We start from the raw sequence: 16,492 nt of genomic DNA, 5'->3' as shown, positions 1-16,492 counted from the left end.
GGAGTATCAGGGATTTATTTCATTTAATGACTTCTTTCTAACAGATTGGGTGTGAGAGGCAGATTATATCACTTTTCACACTTCCTCTAACAAATTAGGAGGTGGGGGGCGAGGCGAGGCCAGCTTCTCTGGGTGTTTTGGTTTTAATTATCAGAGAGGCATCCAACACCCCTCTCTAACAGACCCCACTCTGTCCTTCAACAATCTTTGACTATTAAAATGCTCGAGAAACATTGCACTATTTGTTTTAGCACAGTCTAGCGTCCTTTCCTCATGCTTTCTTTTAGCTTTCCTTATTCCAACATTAGAGTCTCTCCTGTACTTGAGACATTCTTCCTGATTTCTACTGCTATTACTAATCTGGTATGCATCATCTGCCTGCTTTTTCTTCGTCAACAGTATCCTTAGTCATCCAAGTACTTTAGCTTTGGATACTCTGCATTTATTTCTCCTGGGTATAAATACCTTTCCCACACTTTCCTTAGTTATCCTTTTGCTCTTTATGCATTTAGAAATGCTGTTGGGCCTCCTTGATTTAACAGGCCGATGTTTTCCTTTCACTTCTTTTTGTTTTCCGAATTTTCTTTTTAGTATTGTCCCTGCACTTTGTATACTCTAGGCTTTCTGCAATATGGAGCGTTTGATATCAGAAATGAACTTTGCAGCCTTACCTTACACTATATCTTTTGACACACTGAGGGGTAATTTAGATTTAGGAACGTTGATCCTTTTTGTTCATAAGAATGTGTTATGAACCCTCTTTATTGCTTTCATGAAGCGATATCATTGCTCAGACACTGATTTCCCTTCGCATAGCTCCTTCCAGTTGACTGTTCCTTCATCACCCTGTCAGCTTAGTAAAACTGGCCTCTTCCCCCAATTTGCAAGTTTTGTTCTTTGCATACTTTTATTCTATTCTACAAGCACTGTGTTTTAAGACTCTGTCCACAACTGAATTACGGTCATAACCATTAAAATATCCTTCAAATTATACCCCTTCCATCTCATCAGATTCATTTCCTAAAACAATAACCAGAAATGAACCTTCTCTGTTCTGTATACTACATTCTGACAAAAAAAATTCATGCATTTTAAGAATTGTCCACTTGATACCATTTACACTAAGTTTATGACAGTTACAACTACGGCAGATGAAATCCCCTTCCATTAATGCCCTTTCACTTCTGCACTATTATTCTTAGTATCATTTTTGCTTTTTTATCTCCCTGTGAATGAATCTGTGGAGGACTCTTGCATACATCCAGCAGTGTCATCACCCCTCCTGTGTTTGCTTTCACGCATGGAATATGAGTAGTGATGGCGAGGCCAGCATTCATTGTTCATGTCTATCTGCCTTGAGAAGATGGTGGTGGGCTGCCTTTTTAAACACCTTGGAATGCATTAACAACTGCAGCACTCTTCAGAAGGGAGTTCCAGGATTTTGGCCCAGAGATAGTAAAGAAACAACGATGTAGTTCCAAGTAACGTTGTGCAACTTTGTGGAGAACCTGCAGATTAAGTGCTCTAAAGCAGTGGCTGCCATTGCTTTTTGGAGGTGTAAAGATTGCAAATTTGAGAAGTGCTGTCAAAAGAGCCTTGCTGCAATACATCTTGTAGATGATACACACAGCTGCCCCAATGGTGTTGCACTGGGCATGAAACCAGCAGGCTACTTGATACCTAGACGGTGGTAAGCTTCTTAATGTTGGTGTTGAACCCATCCTGTTAAGTGGTGAGTATTCCTTCAGAGACCTGACTTGTGCCTTGTAATATGGTGAATAGGCACTGGGAAGACAGGAGATGAGTTATTTGCTACAGAACGCCTAGCCTCTCACCTGCTCTTCCAGCTAAAATACTTGTATGGCTGGTGCAGTTTTGTTTTTGATCATTGGTAACTCCCAAGGTGTTGATACTGGGGAATCTAGCGACAGTAATGCCATGAATTGTTAAAGGGCAATGACGGATTCTCTCTTGTTGGTGATTACCGTCATCTTGCAAATGTGTGGCACATCAGCTTGAGCCTGAAGATTGTCCAGGTCTTGCTGCATATGGACACGTTTCAGTAGCTGAGGAGTCACAAATGATACTGAACTTGGCGCAACTTATCAGCAAACATGCCCTGTGCCAGGGAGGACAAGAAGGCCACTGATGTGGTAGTTGAAGATGTTTGGCACTGGGTCACTGGCCTGAGGAACTCCTGCGTTAATGCCTTGGCACTGGATGATTATCCTCCATCAAGCATAACAATCTTCCTTTACGCTAGACTCCAGAGCTTCATTGAACCAACGTTGATCTCTTGGGCTGATGAGAATAAGTTGGAGAACTACAAAGCCATGAGTCAGAGGTTGTGAAGGAATAAAATTCTGCTGCTGCTGCTGATGGTCTACAGTACCTCATGGATGCTACTAGATCTGTTCAAAATTTGTTTCATTTAGCATTATGACGGTGCCACAATATACAATAGAGTAGACCTTTATGCGAATATGGGCTTTGTCTCACACATGCCTCTGTGGTGATCATTCCTACCAATACTGACATGGATAGATACATTTGCAATAGGTACGTTAATAAGGATGAGGTAGATTTTTTTCTGCCTAGCAGCTGCAGAACCAGTCCAGCCACCGAGTCTTTTTGGACTTGGACAACAGTGGTTCTGCTGAGCCTCTTAGTGACAGACATTAAAGATTCCCATCCAGAGTACATTCATACCCTTGACATTCTGGAGTATTGATTCTTTGGGGACAAGAAGTAGCCTCAGTTTAAAATCACATTCATAACATCACACATCCAACAGTCCTGCACACCCTTGGTACTGCACTGGTATGTCAGCTTCATTTGTTCTCAAGGCCTGCAGTGTGACTTGAATTCAGAATTCCCTGAAACAGGGGCAAGTAGGCTACTACAGTCATGGCAGACAAACAAGTAGCTTAACAGATTAAAAGTGTGAAGATAGATTGTATAATCTTGATTTGCCTTCTCTGAATCTAGCAAATTCATGTGGAACAAAAACAAGGCACTCAAAATGTTGGATCAATTGAAACTTTCAATATTTAGAAAAACAGGCAAAGCATTTTAAGGAATATGGAACACTGACGCATAAGTGTTGTGGGGTACTAATCTGTCATGTTCTAACTCAATGGCTCCTGCCTGCCCTTTTTCTGTGTTACAACTATTTACATATTTATGAAGTATCTTTTAAAACTTAAAAATCCAACTCTCTGCTCCCTTCAGATAATTTAGAACACTGAAAGTAGTTTCAAAATTATGGCTTTTCCGTGTACCTTCTCCAACGTTTAAGTGGTTCAAATGCATCAGAATGATCAGAACAGTACAGAATTATCAAAGTATGGCCTGATCAAAGTGGTATATAACTTTGAACTTTATTTCCATTGAACTGTATTCAACACTTCAGGTTATACGATTCAAAAGTCTATCAGTAGCACATATACTATTACAATATATGCAAGATTGAATTATTTTTCAAAAAGATTTTGATTAGGTTATGCAAAGTGAGGAATTAAACTATATTCTGTTCATTTTGTAGTTACATGTAAAACAGAAAAAGCCATATGGCCTAGATCAAAATAAAGGTTATTATTTTATGGTTCAATTGCTGTTTCATGGCTCAAGGTAAAGTATTTTTTTAAAATCAACCTGTCCAGGGATGTTAATGCATACCCCTGACACAAGTGGGATTTGAATGCAGGTCTTCTGGCGCAGAGGTAGGAACATAGCACTGTACTGTAAAGGCCAAGTATTGTAAACGTACATTAACATGTGAAAATTCTTTTGCGTAAGAGGCATTTAATCAAACAAGCACTTATGTCAGAAAACTAAACCTTTTAAAACATACACGTGTGTATGTGTGCGTGCATATATATAAAACACTGGAATTAGGTTCTCTAGTGCAGAAAAGTTAGAAATGATAGTGAATCACAAAAAGGTGACTACAAATGCTAAGCTGTTGCACAAGTTGCTCATTTGTACCGTCTTACCTTGGCAAATGATCTACAGAGTTGGGAAATAGATGCAAAAACTGATATAAGAGGGATGATCCCATAAAATGATTGACAGAGTCATACAGCTGGACAGCATGGAAACAGACCCTTATGTACAGCTCATCCACGTTAACCAGATATCTTAAATTAATCTAGTTCCATTTGGCCCATATCCCTCTAAACCCTTCCGATTCATACTTATCCAGATGCCTCTAATATTTTATTTGTACCAGCTTCCAGCACTTCCTCTGCATGAAAAGGTTAACCCTTAGGTCCCTTTAAAATCTTTCCCCTCTCATCTTAAACCATTGCCCTCTAGTTTTGGTTTACCCCCACCCCAGGGAAAAAAAAACTTTGTTTATTTACCCTATCTATACCCCTCAGGATTTTATAAACCTCTAAGATTTATAACCTCTGCCTCCAAAACTCCAGGAAAAATAACAGCAATCTATTTAGCATCTCCTTTGGCTCAAACCCTTCAACCCTGGCAACATCCTTGTAAATCTTTTCTGAATCCTTTCAAATTTCACAACATCCTTCCTTTAGCACAGAGATCAGAACTGCATGCAGTATTCAAACAGTGGCATAACCAATGTCCTGTACAGCCACAACAGGACCTCCCAACTTCTATACCTAGTGCACTGACCCATAAAGGTAAGCATATCAAACGCCTTCTTCACCATCCCATCTACCTGAGACTCCACTTTCAATGAACTATAAACCTGCAGTCCAAGGTGTCTTTATTCCGCAAAATTCCCTAGGACATCGCATCCTCATTTGCCCTTCCAAAATGCAGCATCTCCCATTTATCTAAATTAAACTCCATCATCCACTCCATGGCCCAATGGCCCATCTGATCAAGATCCCTCCACCACCACCTTCTACCTTCAAGCCAATTCTGTATCCAAATAGCTAGTTCTCCCTCTAATCCATGTGATTTAACCTTGCTAACCAGTCTACCATGAGGACCTTGTCAAATGCTTTATGGAAGTCCATATGGATCATGTCCAATGCTCTGTCCTCATCAATCCTCACTGTTACTTCTTCAAAAAACTCAAATCAAGTTAGTGAGACATGATTTCCCATGCACAAAGCCATGTTGACTAGCCCTAATCAGTCTTTGCCTTTCCAAGTATATCCTGTCCCTCAGGATTCCCTCCAACAACTTACCCACCACTGATGTCAGGCTCATCAGTCTATCATTCCCTGGTGTGTCCTTACCACCTTTCTTAAATAGTGGCACAACATTAGCCATACTCCAGTCTTTCGGCATCTCATCTGGGGCTATTGATGATACAAATATCACAGCAAGGGACCCAACAATCTCTCCCTAGGTTCTGACAGAGTTCTAGGGTACACCTGATCATGCCCCTGGGATTTGTCTGCCTTTACGCATTTTAAGAAATCCAGCACCACCTCCTCTGTAATATGGACATTTTTCAAGATGTCGCTATTTGTTTCCCCATGTTCTCAATCTTCCATGTCCTTCTCCACAGTAAACACTAATGCAAAATACTCTTTCCAGTATCTCCTCCAACTCCTGCAGTTCCAACGCATAGGTGGCCTTGCTGATTTTTAAGGGGCCCTATTGTCACCTTAGTTACCTTTCTGTCCTTAATATATTTGTAGAATCCATTTGGATTCTCGTTAATCCTATTTGCCAAAGCTATCTCAAGTCCCCTTTCTGCCCTCCTGATTGCCTTTGTACTCATCTGGGGATTCATTCGATTTCTGCTGTCTCTCCCTGACAAATGCTTCCTCCTTACTCTCGACAAAAACCTCAAATTCTCTAGTCATTCAGCACTCCTTACACCTACCAGCATTGCCGTTCACCCTAACAGGAACACAATGTCTCTGGACTCTCATTTCATTTTTGAATGTTTCACATTTTCCAGCTGTCCCTTTACCTGTGAACATCAACCTACAGTCAACTTTTCAAAGTTCTCGCCAAGTACTGTCAAAATTGTCCTTCCAATTTAGAACTTTAACATTTAGATTCAGTCTATCCTTTTTCATTACTATTTTAAAATAGAATTATGGTTGCTGACCCCAAAATACTCCTCTAACTGACACCTTAGTCATCTGCCCTGCTTTATTTCCCAACAGTAAGTCAAGTTTTGCACCTTCTCTAGTAGGCACATCCATATACTGAATCAGATAATTTTCTTGTACACACTTAAATTCCTCTCCATTCAATCCTTTAACACTACAGCTGTCCAGCACTATTTGCCTCCCTCCCCTATCATTCCTGGAGGTCATCCATCCATCTGACTGTATCTTCAGTTCATATAAATGAATCAGGAGAGGTAGGAAATGATGTCAGCAAGATAACCATTAGTTTAAAGAAACAGAGTCAGGGAACTGCATTGATATTTTTTAGTGAATCAAAATTGGCCATGCACTAAGAAGTCAATGAATACACAATGTCTCCAATCATACACAGACAGAGGTGGTAAGTAACGGTTAATATGGGTTTATTTTAGGGGGTTCAACGTGTGAGGAAAATCAAAAAAAGAGAAGGAAGATCAAAGAGAACAGGAGACTATCAGGTAATAGAACAAGAGACCTGTGCCCACTCAACCAATGTAGTGAACTGGTACCCTAAAGTGGATCAACTGTAAAACACTGCTGTTATCAAATATTATTTCTTTTGCTTTTATGATAAACTTAATATACGCCATAAAACTTTTGAAAATATACCTGTGCCTTGAATAGGCTTTGTAAGTTCCGCAGAACTTGTAAACTTTAGAACGGATCTCTCAAACTCAGTCCTCAATTGTAATTGACTTAGATCTTACAACTAAAAAGTTAAATTGCGCGCTACAATCTCGCATAATACTTGAGCATTTTGCATGCTGAGTATCAAGACATACTGTTTTTACAAATTTATCCATAATTATTTCAGTCATTCTGGAATTGTGGCAACCATTTGTCTATGTTAATATTGCACTTTAAACATTTTAGTGCACAGTTGCTTATTTTGTCAAGCAAATTGTATATTTCGTAATCTGCCTACTGTACTTCTATGGTCCTTTGAACCAAGTTGAATGGGTTTTTGACTTCAAAAAGTCAGGAGCAGTAGAAGGCTCCAACAAGCCAAAAATCTTTCTGACACTTCAGCCAATTTCTTCACCCAATCCAAAATTTACTCGGACTGCCCACAGCATTTATATTCACTAATAACCTTGCATCTAGAACACTGATCAATGTTTTCTGACAATCTAGACAGGAAACAGAGTAAGGATTATACTATTGTATGGATTTTGATAGCATGACATATTTCTCCATTGAAACAAGCAGCACCAATTATAAAACTAGTTTATAATACCGTGGGAACTGCACTAAACATTCAGTAAAGCAAACAATTCTACGACTGAGTTAAATATTCCAATTTTGCATTAGAATATATGTGTACTATACTGAGCTACTCAAAACATTCTTGTCATATCATTGGCAAGTTATTTTTTTCTCACTAATTCATTTTTCAGTAAACAGGAAGGCTTACATACCTAGCTACGGAGTACATGAAGAGAAAGTCATTGTCTGGTGAGCCGGGAGTCTTCCCATAATCTATGTATTTCTTTTGGGTTGCACTCCTGATGTCCTTCATCACAGATTCCATCTCCTTGCTCAAGTTCGTTATTGACTATGAAAAGTGAATCAGTGCAAGCAAGAGGTACATTTACAATAAACAGACACAAAATAGCTTTTTGAAAATAATAGTATGAAGGATGCAATTTTTTCACAATTATGAATAATAGTAGAACAGATGACACTCAATTTCAAATAATTATGCATAACAGTTTTAATTAAAAAGACCCACTTTCTGGTTTATCAAGCTATTATTGTTACACTACCACTATAAAACTACCAAAAATTGCATTGGCAACAGTAGAGTGAAGTGAGAAGCTAAAACATAATCTCTGTTGGGCTGATTCTGATAAATTCATTTCTATCGTTTAACTGGCCAATTAAAATGGCATACAAACTGATCAAACTGTAAAATCTAATTTAAAAATAAAAATCATTTTTTTAAGATCTAACTGTCCTCAATCTACACAGCATCTCCCAGATTCAGCCCATTCAAGTACACATGAAAGGCTTGACAGTCTGTAGGCAAAGTTTTGATTTCCTACATGACAACCAAATGCTGCTTCAAAACTTATCGTCACTCAAACTGAAGAAAACAAATTCACCCAACTATTTTCAGAAGCCGCATTACTTCCTCAACTATCTACTTCATTCCCAACAAATAACATTTACAACCGATTAATCACAATTTTTAAATCTTTAAAAATATTGCAATTCATCGATTTTCATCTTCCACCAAATGTTTCACATCATCCTCAGCCTAACTTCATATTTCCTTCTGAGGTCAACACAAAAGTGCTGAAAGTATTTGACACTGCCACAAATCACCCACAACTATCTAAATCCGTACCTTTTATAATTTATGTCTATTTATGCAGTTCAATCCTCTCAAACATTAATGTGATCCCATTACATATAAAAGGACATGCATTTATTCCCCATACAGAAACAGAAACAAAGTATTTCTATTCACTTTACTCAGTCCAACTCTTTCAAATGACGACTACTCCAATCTCCTTTTCATTTTAACCAATTTTTCCCCAATCATACAACTTGAACATTCTATTGCTGATTATTAATATGTTTAATTATTTCATTCTTTTCCCAAATTATGTAACTACTCTGACAACTACCACAAAGCTACTTATTTACTCATGTTCTGCAGCTCTGCGTATCAATTTAGAATTCTACTAATAATGAACAACACAGCACAGCAATTGAAATTTGTTATACCAATAAAGACAGTGATTATTTGGTTATATGGTTCATAAACATACAGCAAAACTCAGTTTGCATTTGTACTGATGTGTGTGTCTATTTCTAATGATCAATATGCTTAAGGATGCAAATATCAGATTAGAAAGGTGATTTTTGATGTTTCATAAGTATTGATTGGTTTTGCAGAAAGATAATCATGAATGACTAGCTAACCAATGTGAACAGATTGCAAACAAGCAATGATGACATTATGACTGTACCAAATGCCATTGCACGTGGTAAATTAAACGATTCAAATCAATTTAACTATTAAGACCAGAAGACCATGAGAAATAGGAACAGGAGTAAGCTGTTCAGCCTCTCAAACCTGCTCCACCATTCAATGAGATCATGGCTGTTCTGACATTCCTCCCATCCACATTCTCGTCCTATCCCCATAACTCTGGATTCCCCTACTCATCAAGAATCTATCTCAGCCTTAAATATACACAAGAATTCTGCCTCTACAGACCTCTGTGGCAAGGAATTTCAAAGCCTCAGAGCACTTTGAGTGAAAACATTCCTTCTCATCACAGTCTAAAATTGTTGCCCTATATCCTGAAAATCTTCCCGCTCGTCCCAGACTCCATGAGGTGAAACGGTGCCTCAGTATTTACTCTTTCAAGCCCCTTAAGAATCCTATATGTTTCAATGAGATTGCCTCACATTCTTCTAAATACCAATAAAAAGTCTCAACCTGTTTAACCTTTGTTCATCAGACAATCGCTTCATAGCCAGGGATCATCCTTTTGAACCTTCTCTGAACTGCATCCAATGAAATGATTTATTTCCTTAAATAAGGAGACCAAAACTGCTCATATCATTCTATGAGGTTTCACCTTCCACAGTTGCAGTAAGATTTCCCTACTCATACTCCAATTCCCCTGAAATAAGGGCCAACATGCTGTTAGCCTTCCCGATTACCCGCTATACCTTGCGCTAACTTTGTGTGTTTCATGCACAAGAGCCACCATCTCATGCCCCACCCACCATCTCATGCCCCACCCAAGTTCCTTTGAGTTGTATTATTGTACAGGTACCGTTACTAGCTGCAGAATGTTACCGTCTGAAACAGTCAATTATTTTTGTACATTTGAGTTTAAAGATATCAAAGACTGAACGGCACTATTTCACTGTCAGTAAATAATGAGAATCTTTGGCCTATATGAAATATCCTTTTAATTTACAATTTAACTTAGAATCTACTGAAATATGCAATTTCCTTGTGAGATCTCCAAAACATATATTTTAAGCAATGTTATTTGAAGTTCATGTAAAACCTGAATTATGTAGACAGCGAAGTTGCGAAATAATTCTGTGACATGTTCAGTAGAACCGCAACTACATAGCATTATGTAACTGTCAATCCACTAGACTTAGCAATATCAGAGGTCAGATATACTCTAGCCATTCCTCCTGTATTCATCCAACTAATTATGTCCTTGACAAATGTCAATTTCCTCCAAAAGTAAATGCTGAATCTCCCCAACTATATAATTACTATATTTTTGAGTGTCCTGTTACCATATCAGTCATAGACCCAGAATTTTCACACTTCTGATGTAAAGTCAACTGATTTAGTTTCTTGATTTCTCTCTTCCTCTTTCCGTAAACAGCAAGACACTAAATGCTACCATATAATCCTTGGGAATTGTTCGGGAATCTAAACAGCTACAGACGTTCAAAAGTCATGCATCCACTCTCACAGCTGCTCACTCATAAAACCAGACGATGCAAGCTGTCAGATCTATTGGATTTACCATCACTTAGGCTTCGCAATTTTTCCACTACTACTATTTTTATACTATTGATTTCTTCAGTCCTTCATTCTCACTTCACCTTTAGTCCTTTATTGTGGAATATTTATTGCATTTTCTAAATTGAACAGCTTCTTCCCTGCTGTTATCAGACTTTTGATCAGACCTTTCAAATGTAAATTCTGGTCTCTCCCTCTCTGCACCTCTAACGCTGTTTCTGCACCCTGTTCTGCTACCCTGATGCAAGTTGCATAGTAAGATCCGCGCGAATAGCGCACAATACAACACCTTCCACTGTACCACAGTGCATGTGACAACTAAACCAATCCTTTGTATCAGTATTGTGCCTACTATTGCCTTGTCACGAGTATAATGTCACCTGTCTCTGCCTGTAATAAACCCACGTTTACTTTCACTAATCTCGTCATATCTACAAACCTGTAGAAGTATTCACAATCTGGTTTTGTGTCTTTTGCTAGTGTGCTTTCATTCCCTTATCAATCAATTTCTCACTGCTCCACATGTATGAGCATGAAGGATGAGAGAAATAGCAGACTGATCTGCAACAGCCAACATTACTTGTATAAATTATCTTCTATGCATTCTATCCTAGTCAGAGATAATCAGACAAGAAATTAGCTTGTCAGCTTCTGTGAAGAAAATAACCAAATTAACATTTCTAGGATGTTGAAGGATCAACATCTAACACTTGATTCTGTTCTCGCATAAGTCACTAGTTGACCTGTCGAGTGTTTCCAGAATTTTCATTTTCGTTAGGTTTTCAACATTAGCTTTTTGTTCCTTTTGTTTAGTGAATGGATTATATGACTAGAAATTCAAAACTAAATTACAAAGAAAGATTTTTCAGCCTTACGCTAATGCTTACTGGGAACATTCCCAACTGTTCCTGTTGTTCTTCCACTTCCTTGATGAGAGTTAGCAGGTTCTTGCTATTGTAAGGTGACCAAATACTCCTCTCCTCAATCTTTTCAGGATGACAAGGAAGAACACTGTTGGCAAACTGTCGACAGAGGGGGCATGTAAACTCTCCTTTATCCACTGAGAAACTCTGCAGCACCTGGTCATTCTGAAAGAAAGTCAAATCATGCTGACTTTAATAAAAGAATATCACCAATTTCTAACTCATGATAGACTACTTCTGTTCACAGTTAAATCCAGTGTCATAAGACCTTTTGAAACTTTATATTAAAAAAAATTGACAATTAATAAAAGTTACATGAGAGGAAGTAATACTTCACATTTCTTGGCTTACAAATTCATAATACAATAGTATAAATTTTACCAACATCCAAAGCAATCAAACAGACACAGGATCCTTTAGAAGATGGAATTATATGATGTTCCCCATATAAGGAAGCAGTAAATGTGTTTTTAAAAAGTCTTTCATCAACTTTCTCCATTTAATATAGACAAGATTCGAAGCAGTGCTACAACCTATTTGATTTCATCCATCCAAGCTATTTTCTTCTCTTGACAGTAGTCAGTCATTTCTTGTGCATCAAATACCCCAGGAACATTCATGTTCCTTCATTTGCTTTCCCTGACGGTTCATCCCAACTGTTTATTGACCTGTTGCTCTACAAGATTAAAGTATTTTACAGTTTTCTACTCATCATAAAATGATATAGTACAGCAACAGGTAATTCTGCAATCCTAATATTATATATGCTTCTACATGGCTCCTCTCAGACACATTTCTTACCAACACTAGAGAAAGCCTCAGTGAACATTGGTTTGGAATGAAGACAACATTGGCAAGGTAGATTTGATTCATCACCACAAAGTACTCAAACACCACGAAGAGGCAATCATAAAATAATTTTTAACATGCTTGCTATTTCAGAGGACATCTATAACAGTATTCAATAAACAATAGATAACATGATAATAAAATGGAAGGATTGCAGATTTCACCCATAAAACTTGTTGTTTTTAAAGCTGTTTTCCTATTGCCCTATAAGTGGTATTCACTTTTGTTCCTTTTTCCACTCATCCGTTTATTGAAAACCTGTCACCTTGGAACTTTCCAGTTATGATGAAAATTCATCAATGTCATTTATGTTTATCTCTCCACAGATTCTGCTAGACCTGATGAGTGCTTGCAGTATTTTCAGTTTATATTTCATATTTCCTAGTTTATTTGGGGCTAGTCCCAAAAATGTATTTTTAAAATTCAATTTCATAGCTTGCCATGAGGTTGTTGGTCCAGTACCATACAAATAAACCATTATTCCTAGCAGTAAAATCATCGCTCATAGCTTTTCTCCAATATACAAGATTAAAAGAACTAGGAGCAGCATCAGACCATTTTGCACCTCAAGTTTGCTCCGCCAGTAAGATCATGGTTAATCTGATGTGGCCTAACTCCACCTGCCTGCCTGTCTCCCCATAACCCTCAGCTTTCTGGTCAATCAAAATTTTCATTTAATTAAACTTTGAACATACATATTAATTCACACAGCTTTCAGCATTTGCTGAAGGAGAGAATTCCAAACACTAATGATCTTTTGAAGAAATTCCACCTCACCTCCATATTAACTGGGAAACCCTTTAGTTTTAAACAGAGCCCACTTGCTCTTGATTCTTCCACAGAAGGAATTCATGCCTCCACCCTGTCAAGCTTCCTCAGAACCTCTTGATTCAGTAAAATCATCTCTCATTCTTCTAACATCTGATAACAATAGGCCCAACCTGCTCAACATATTTCCAAAGACAAGACCTCCATCCAAGGAATCAGCCTGGTGAACTTCTATGACCTTTGTACAATGTATGTCCCTTCCTTATGCAAGGTGACCAAAACCATACATGGGTTTGAAGAAATTCTTACACACCAAGAATTTATCTACCAATTGCCTACCATTATTAATTTGATTTGTACAATAGATGTACAGGTTAAAGTCACCCACAATTACCGTAGTACCTTTCTTTCAATCCCCACTGTAGTGATAAGAATCACAGAATCCCTACCGTGAGGAAACAGGCCATTTGGCCCATCAAGACCATGCTGCCCCTCTGAACAATATTCCACCCAGACTCACCCCTCCACCCCCAATCCCTGTAACCCTACATTTCCCATGGCTAGCCTACCTAGCCAGCACACCCCTGGACACTATGGTCAATTTAACATAACCAATCCATCTAAGCTGCACATCTTTGGACTGTGGGACAAAATGCATGTTGACATGGTGAGAATGTGTACAGTCCACACATTTGCCAGAGGCTGGGATCAAACCTGGGTCATGAGCACTGAGACAGCCGTGCTAACCACTGTGCCACTGTATTGTTCTAAAGATTGTAACGAGGTCAGCCAGGTGGACCTCATAGAATTTTTGAGGCTGATAATCTGGTCCAATCAGGGTACCCTGGCCAACAAATATAAACAGGAGTGTCAGAGGTTGTGCTCATTCTGAGAACTGCCTCTGAGGAAGCCAGGCCAGTGTCAAGTACTATGCATATGTAAATATGGGGTGACAAGAGAATAAAAATGCTCCTGAAGAAATTCAGTTGTCTTTGAGTTGGGGTAAGTATTTTGGACATCAAGCTGTTATTTGGGAGGCTTAATTTGTTTGATCCTGCTGTTGGAGACTAGGCCCAGTATGTGGAAACAGTGCATTTTTTTTCCTGGGCAAATGACATCAGGGCAGATGAAAAGCAATGAGTAATTCTCCTGACAACTTGAGGACCTCCAGCTTCTCCTCTTAGTAAGAGCATAATGTTTGCTTCAGTACCAAATACAAAAACATTTCAAAAGTTAATAGATTTGGTGAAGGAATATTACAACCCCCAAACATCATCTAATTCTGAGATGCTATTTGTTTACTTAGCAGTTTGAGAACCAGGGAAATCTGTGGGGATTTTTGAGGTTATGATGACTGCCAGAGGCATATGACATTGGCCAAACCCTTAATGAGATGATGAGACCCTGTTTGGTTTATAGGATTAATGATGTAACCATGCAAAAGCATCTCCTAGTTGAAGTGCATCTGAATGTAAAACAAGGATGACAACTGGCTTTGTCATTAGAAAGGCAAGTGGAGCATATGAATTGCAGGGTAATGCTGATGCAAGTGAACACCCTTACCAAGTCAACTGAGCTTGGAGAACACCACCTCAGTGAAGACAATTGCACAGCCTCACTTGGCATATCCTGAATGGTTGGACCACAGCAAAACCCCAAAAGATAGCCAAACCTCCTGCAAATAGGCCAGCAAGCCATTACTGCCAGCATATGGGCTTGAGACAGCCAAAAATGTCACAGCAGGCCTGAATTGAGAAAATTCTTGGGCCCTGGAAAGTCCATCCACATCTGGTTTGTAACAGTTAAACTGCTTGACAACCTCTAAATCAGGACCAATGAAAAGAAGTGTCTGGTTAAATGGTCACCTGATTTTAATGGAAGTTGACACCTGTGCAGCTGTATTAGTAAGTGCACTGAGTCTCAATTTGCTCTAGACTCTTAAATTTGTGTAACACCTCCAGCTAGACTGAACTTTTATTGGGAACATCTATGTAAGTGTACAACTCCAGTTCTAACCTTCTGAGAAGCAGCTCATTCAGTTACCACTGTGCTAAAAGGCTTGGATCCAAGTCTAATGGAGCTAAATTTGTTTAGAAAGATTCACATTGATGGTTTAATTTTGAGAAAATGGCTGAGTGAAGCCATAATTAAATGCCAAGAAACCTCCTGGGAAGATCTAGGAACTATCAAAGGAGCCAAGGTTAGCGAGTTTTGAGAAGATTTGTAGCTCAGGTTGAGGTTCTGGATGTGAGTTTGCTCGCTGAGCTGGAAGGTTAGTTTTCAGATGTTTCATCACCATTCTAGGTAACATCAGTGAGCCTCTGAAGTGCTGGTGTTATGTCCTGCTTTCTATTTATCTGGTTAGGTTTCCTTGGGTTGGTGATGTCGTCATTTCCTGCATTGTCATTTTCTGTTCTCTTTCTCAGAGGATGATAGATTGGCTCCAAATCAAATGTGTTTGTTGGAGTTCCAGTTGGAATGCCATGCTTCTACGAATTCTCATGCAGGTCTGTTTGGCTTGTCCTAGGATGGATGTGTTGTCCCATCAAAGTGGTGTCCTTCCTCATCTCTATGTAAGGATACAAGTGATAGTGGGTCATGTCGTTTTGTGGCTAGTTGATGTTCATGTATCCTGGTGGCTAGCTTTCTGCCAGTTTGTCCAATGTAGTACATGTGACCATTGGGTTGCAGTTGCTCATACAGCCCTTCAAGCTTGAAGGGATCAAATCAGTTGATTGATCTACATCTTGAACACTTTCCAAGCTTTGTTTCACATCCATTTGTACTGTTAACAACAATGTCTCATGATAATTCTGATTCACCAATAACAAAAACAGGTATCACACTTCTAGATCCTGACGACTACCTATTGGACGAAACTGCATCCTGACTGCTCTAATTTTCATTTCATTATCAAAATAGATTCATCACAAAATAAATTGTTTACACCCTTCAATCATCATAATCAGAATATTCCTTCATCTAATGAAAGATTTTATGCCACCTATTATTTAGTCACCTACACCCTGTACTATAACCATATCTTTCTGAAGACTCAATTGTGCCAAACTGAAAACAATATTCCAGGAAAGATTTGATTTTAAACATTTGGGACAATTGCTCCACTGGCTCCCCTCTCTCTATCTTGGCTACTTTGAGATGATGGTCAACATTAGTCTTTTTGATTATTTTTATACTCACCTACTTTGAATTATGTACATAGACTTAAATCTATTTACTTTTTTGCTATTCCTAATCTCAAACCAATGAGGAAAAACTCCAATTTGTTGTTCATGGGTCCAATCCTTGTTTATTTTATTGATTTTGTCAATGGCCACAGATTTAACTTC

At 38.5% G+C, this 16,492-nt stretch overlaps 1 protein-coding gene across 4 annotated transcripts in view; it reads right to left on the bottom strand.

Moving 5' to 3' along the window:
- ubr3 (ubiquitin protein ligase E3 component n-recognin 3) overlaps nucleotides 1-16,492 on the bottom strand; it is a 311,396-nt gene that overhangs the window by 102,696 nt on the left and 192,208 nt on the right. For 2 of the 4 annotated variants that reach the window (XM_048535342.2, XM_048535344.2), the window contains 2 exons: nucleotides 11,478-11,690; nucleotides 7,508-7,644 (listed from right to left, as the gene is read on the bottom strand). In XM_048535342.2, the coding sequence (XP_048391299.1) occupies nucleotides 7,508-7,644; nucleotides 11,478-11,690 (350 nt within the window). The remainder of the gene's footprint in view (nucleotides 1-7,507; nucleotides 7,645-11,477; nucleotides 11,691-16,492) is intronic. The other 2 variants (XM_048535343.2, XM_048535345.1) reach the window with 1 other exon arrangement.

The sequence above is a fragment of the Stegostoma tigrinum genome, chromosome 7, assembly GCF_030684315.1.
Source record: "Stegostoma tigrinum isolate sSteTig4 chromosome 7, sSteTig4.hap1, whole genome shotgun sequence".
NCBI classification, from domain to species: domain Eukaryota; kingdom Metazoa; phylum Chordata; class Chondrichthyes; order Orectolobiformes; family Stegostomatidae; genus Stegostoma; species Stegostoma tigrinum.
The sequence above is the reverse complement of the archived record's forward strand: the minus strand, read 5'-3'. Positions and strand labels throughout refer to the sequence as shown.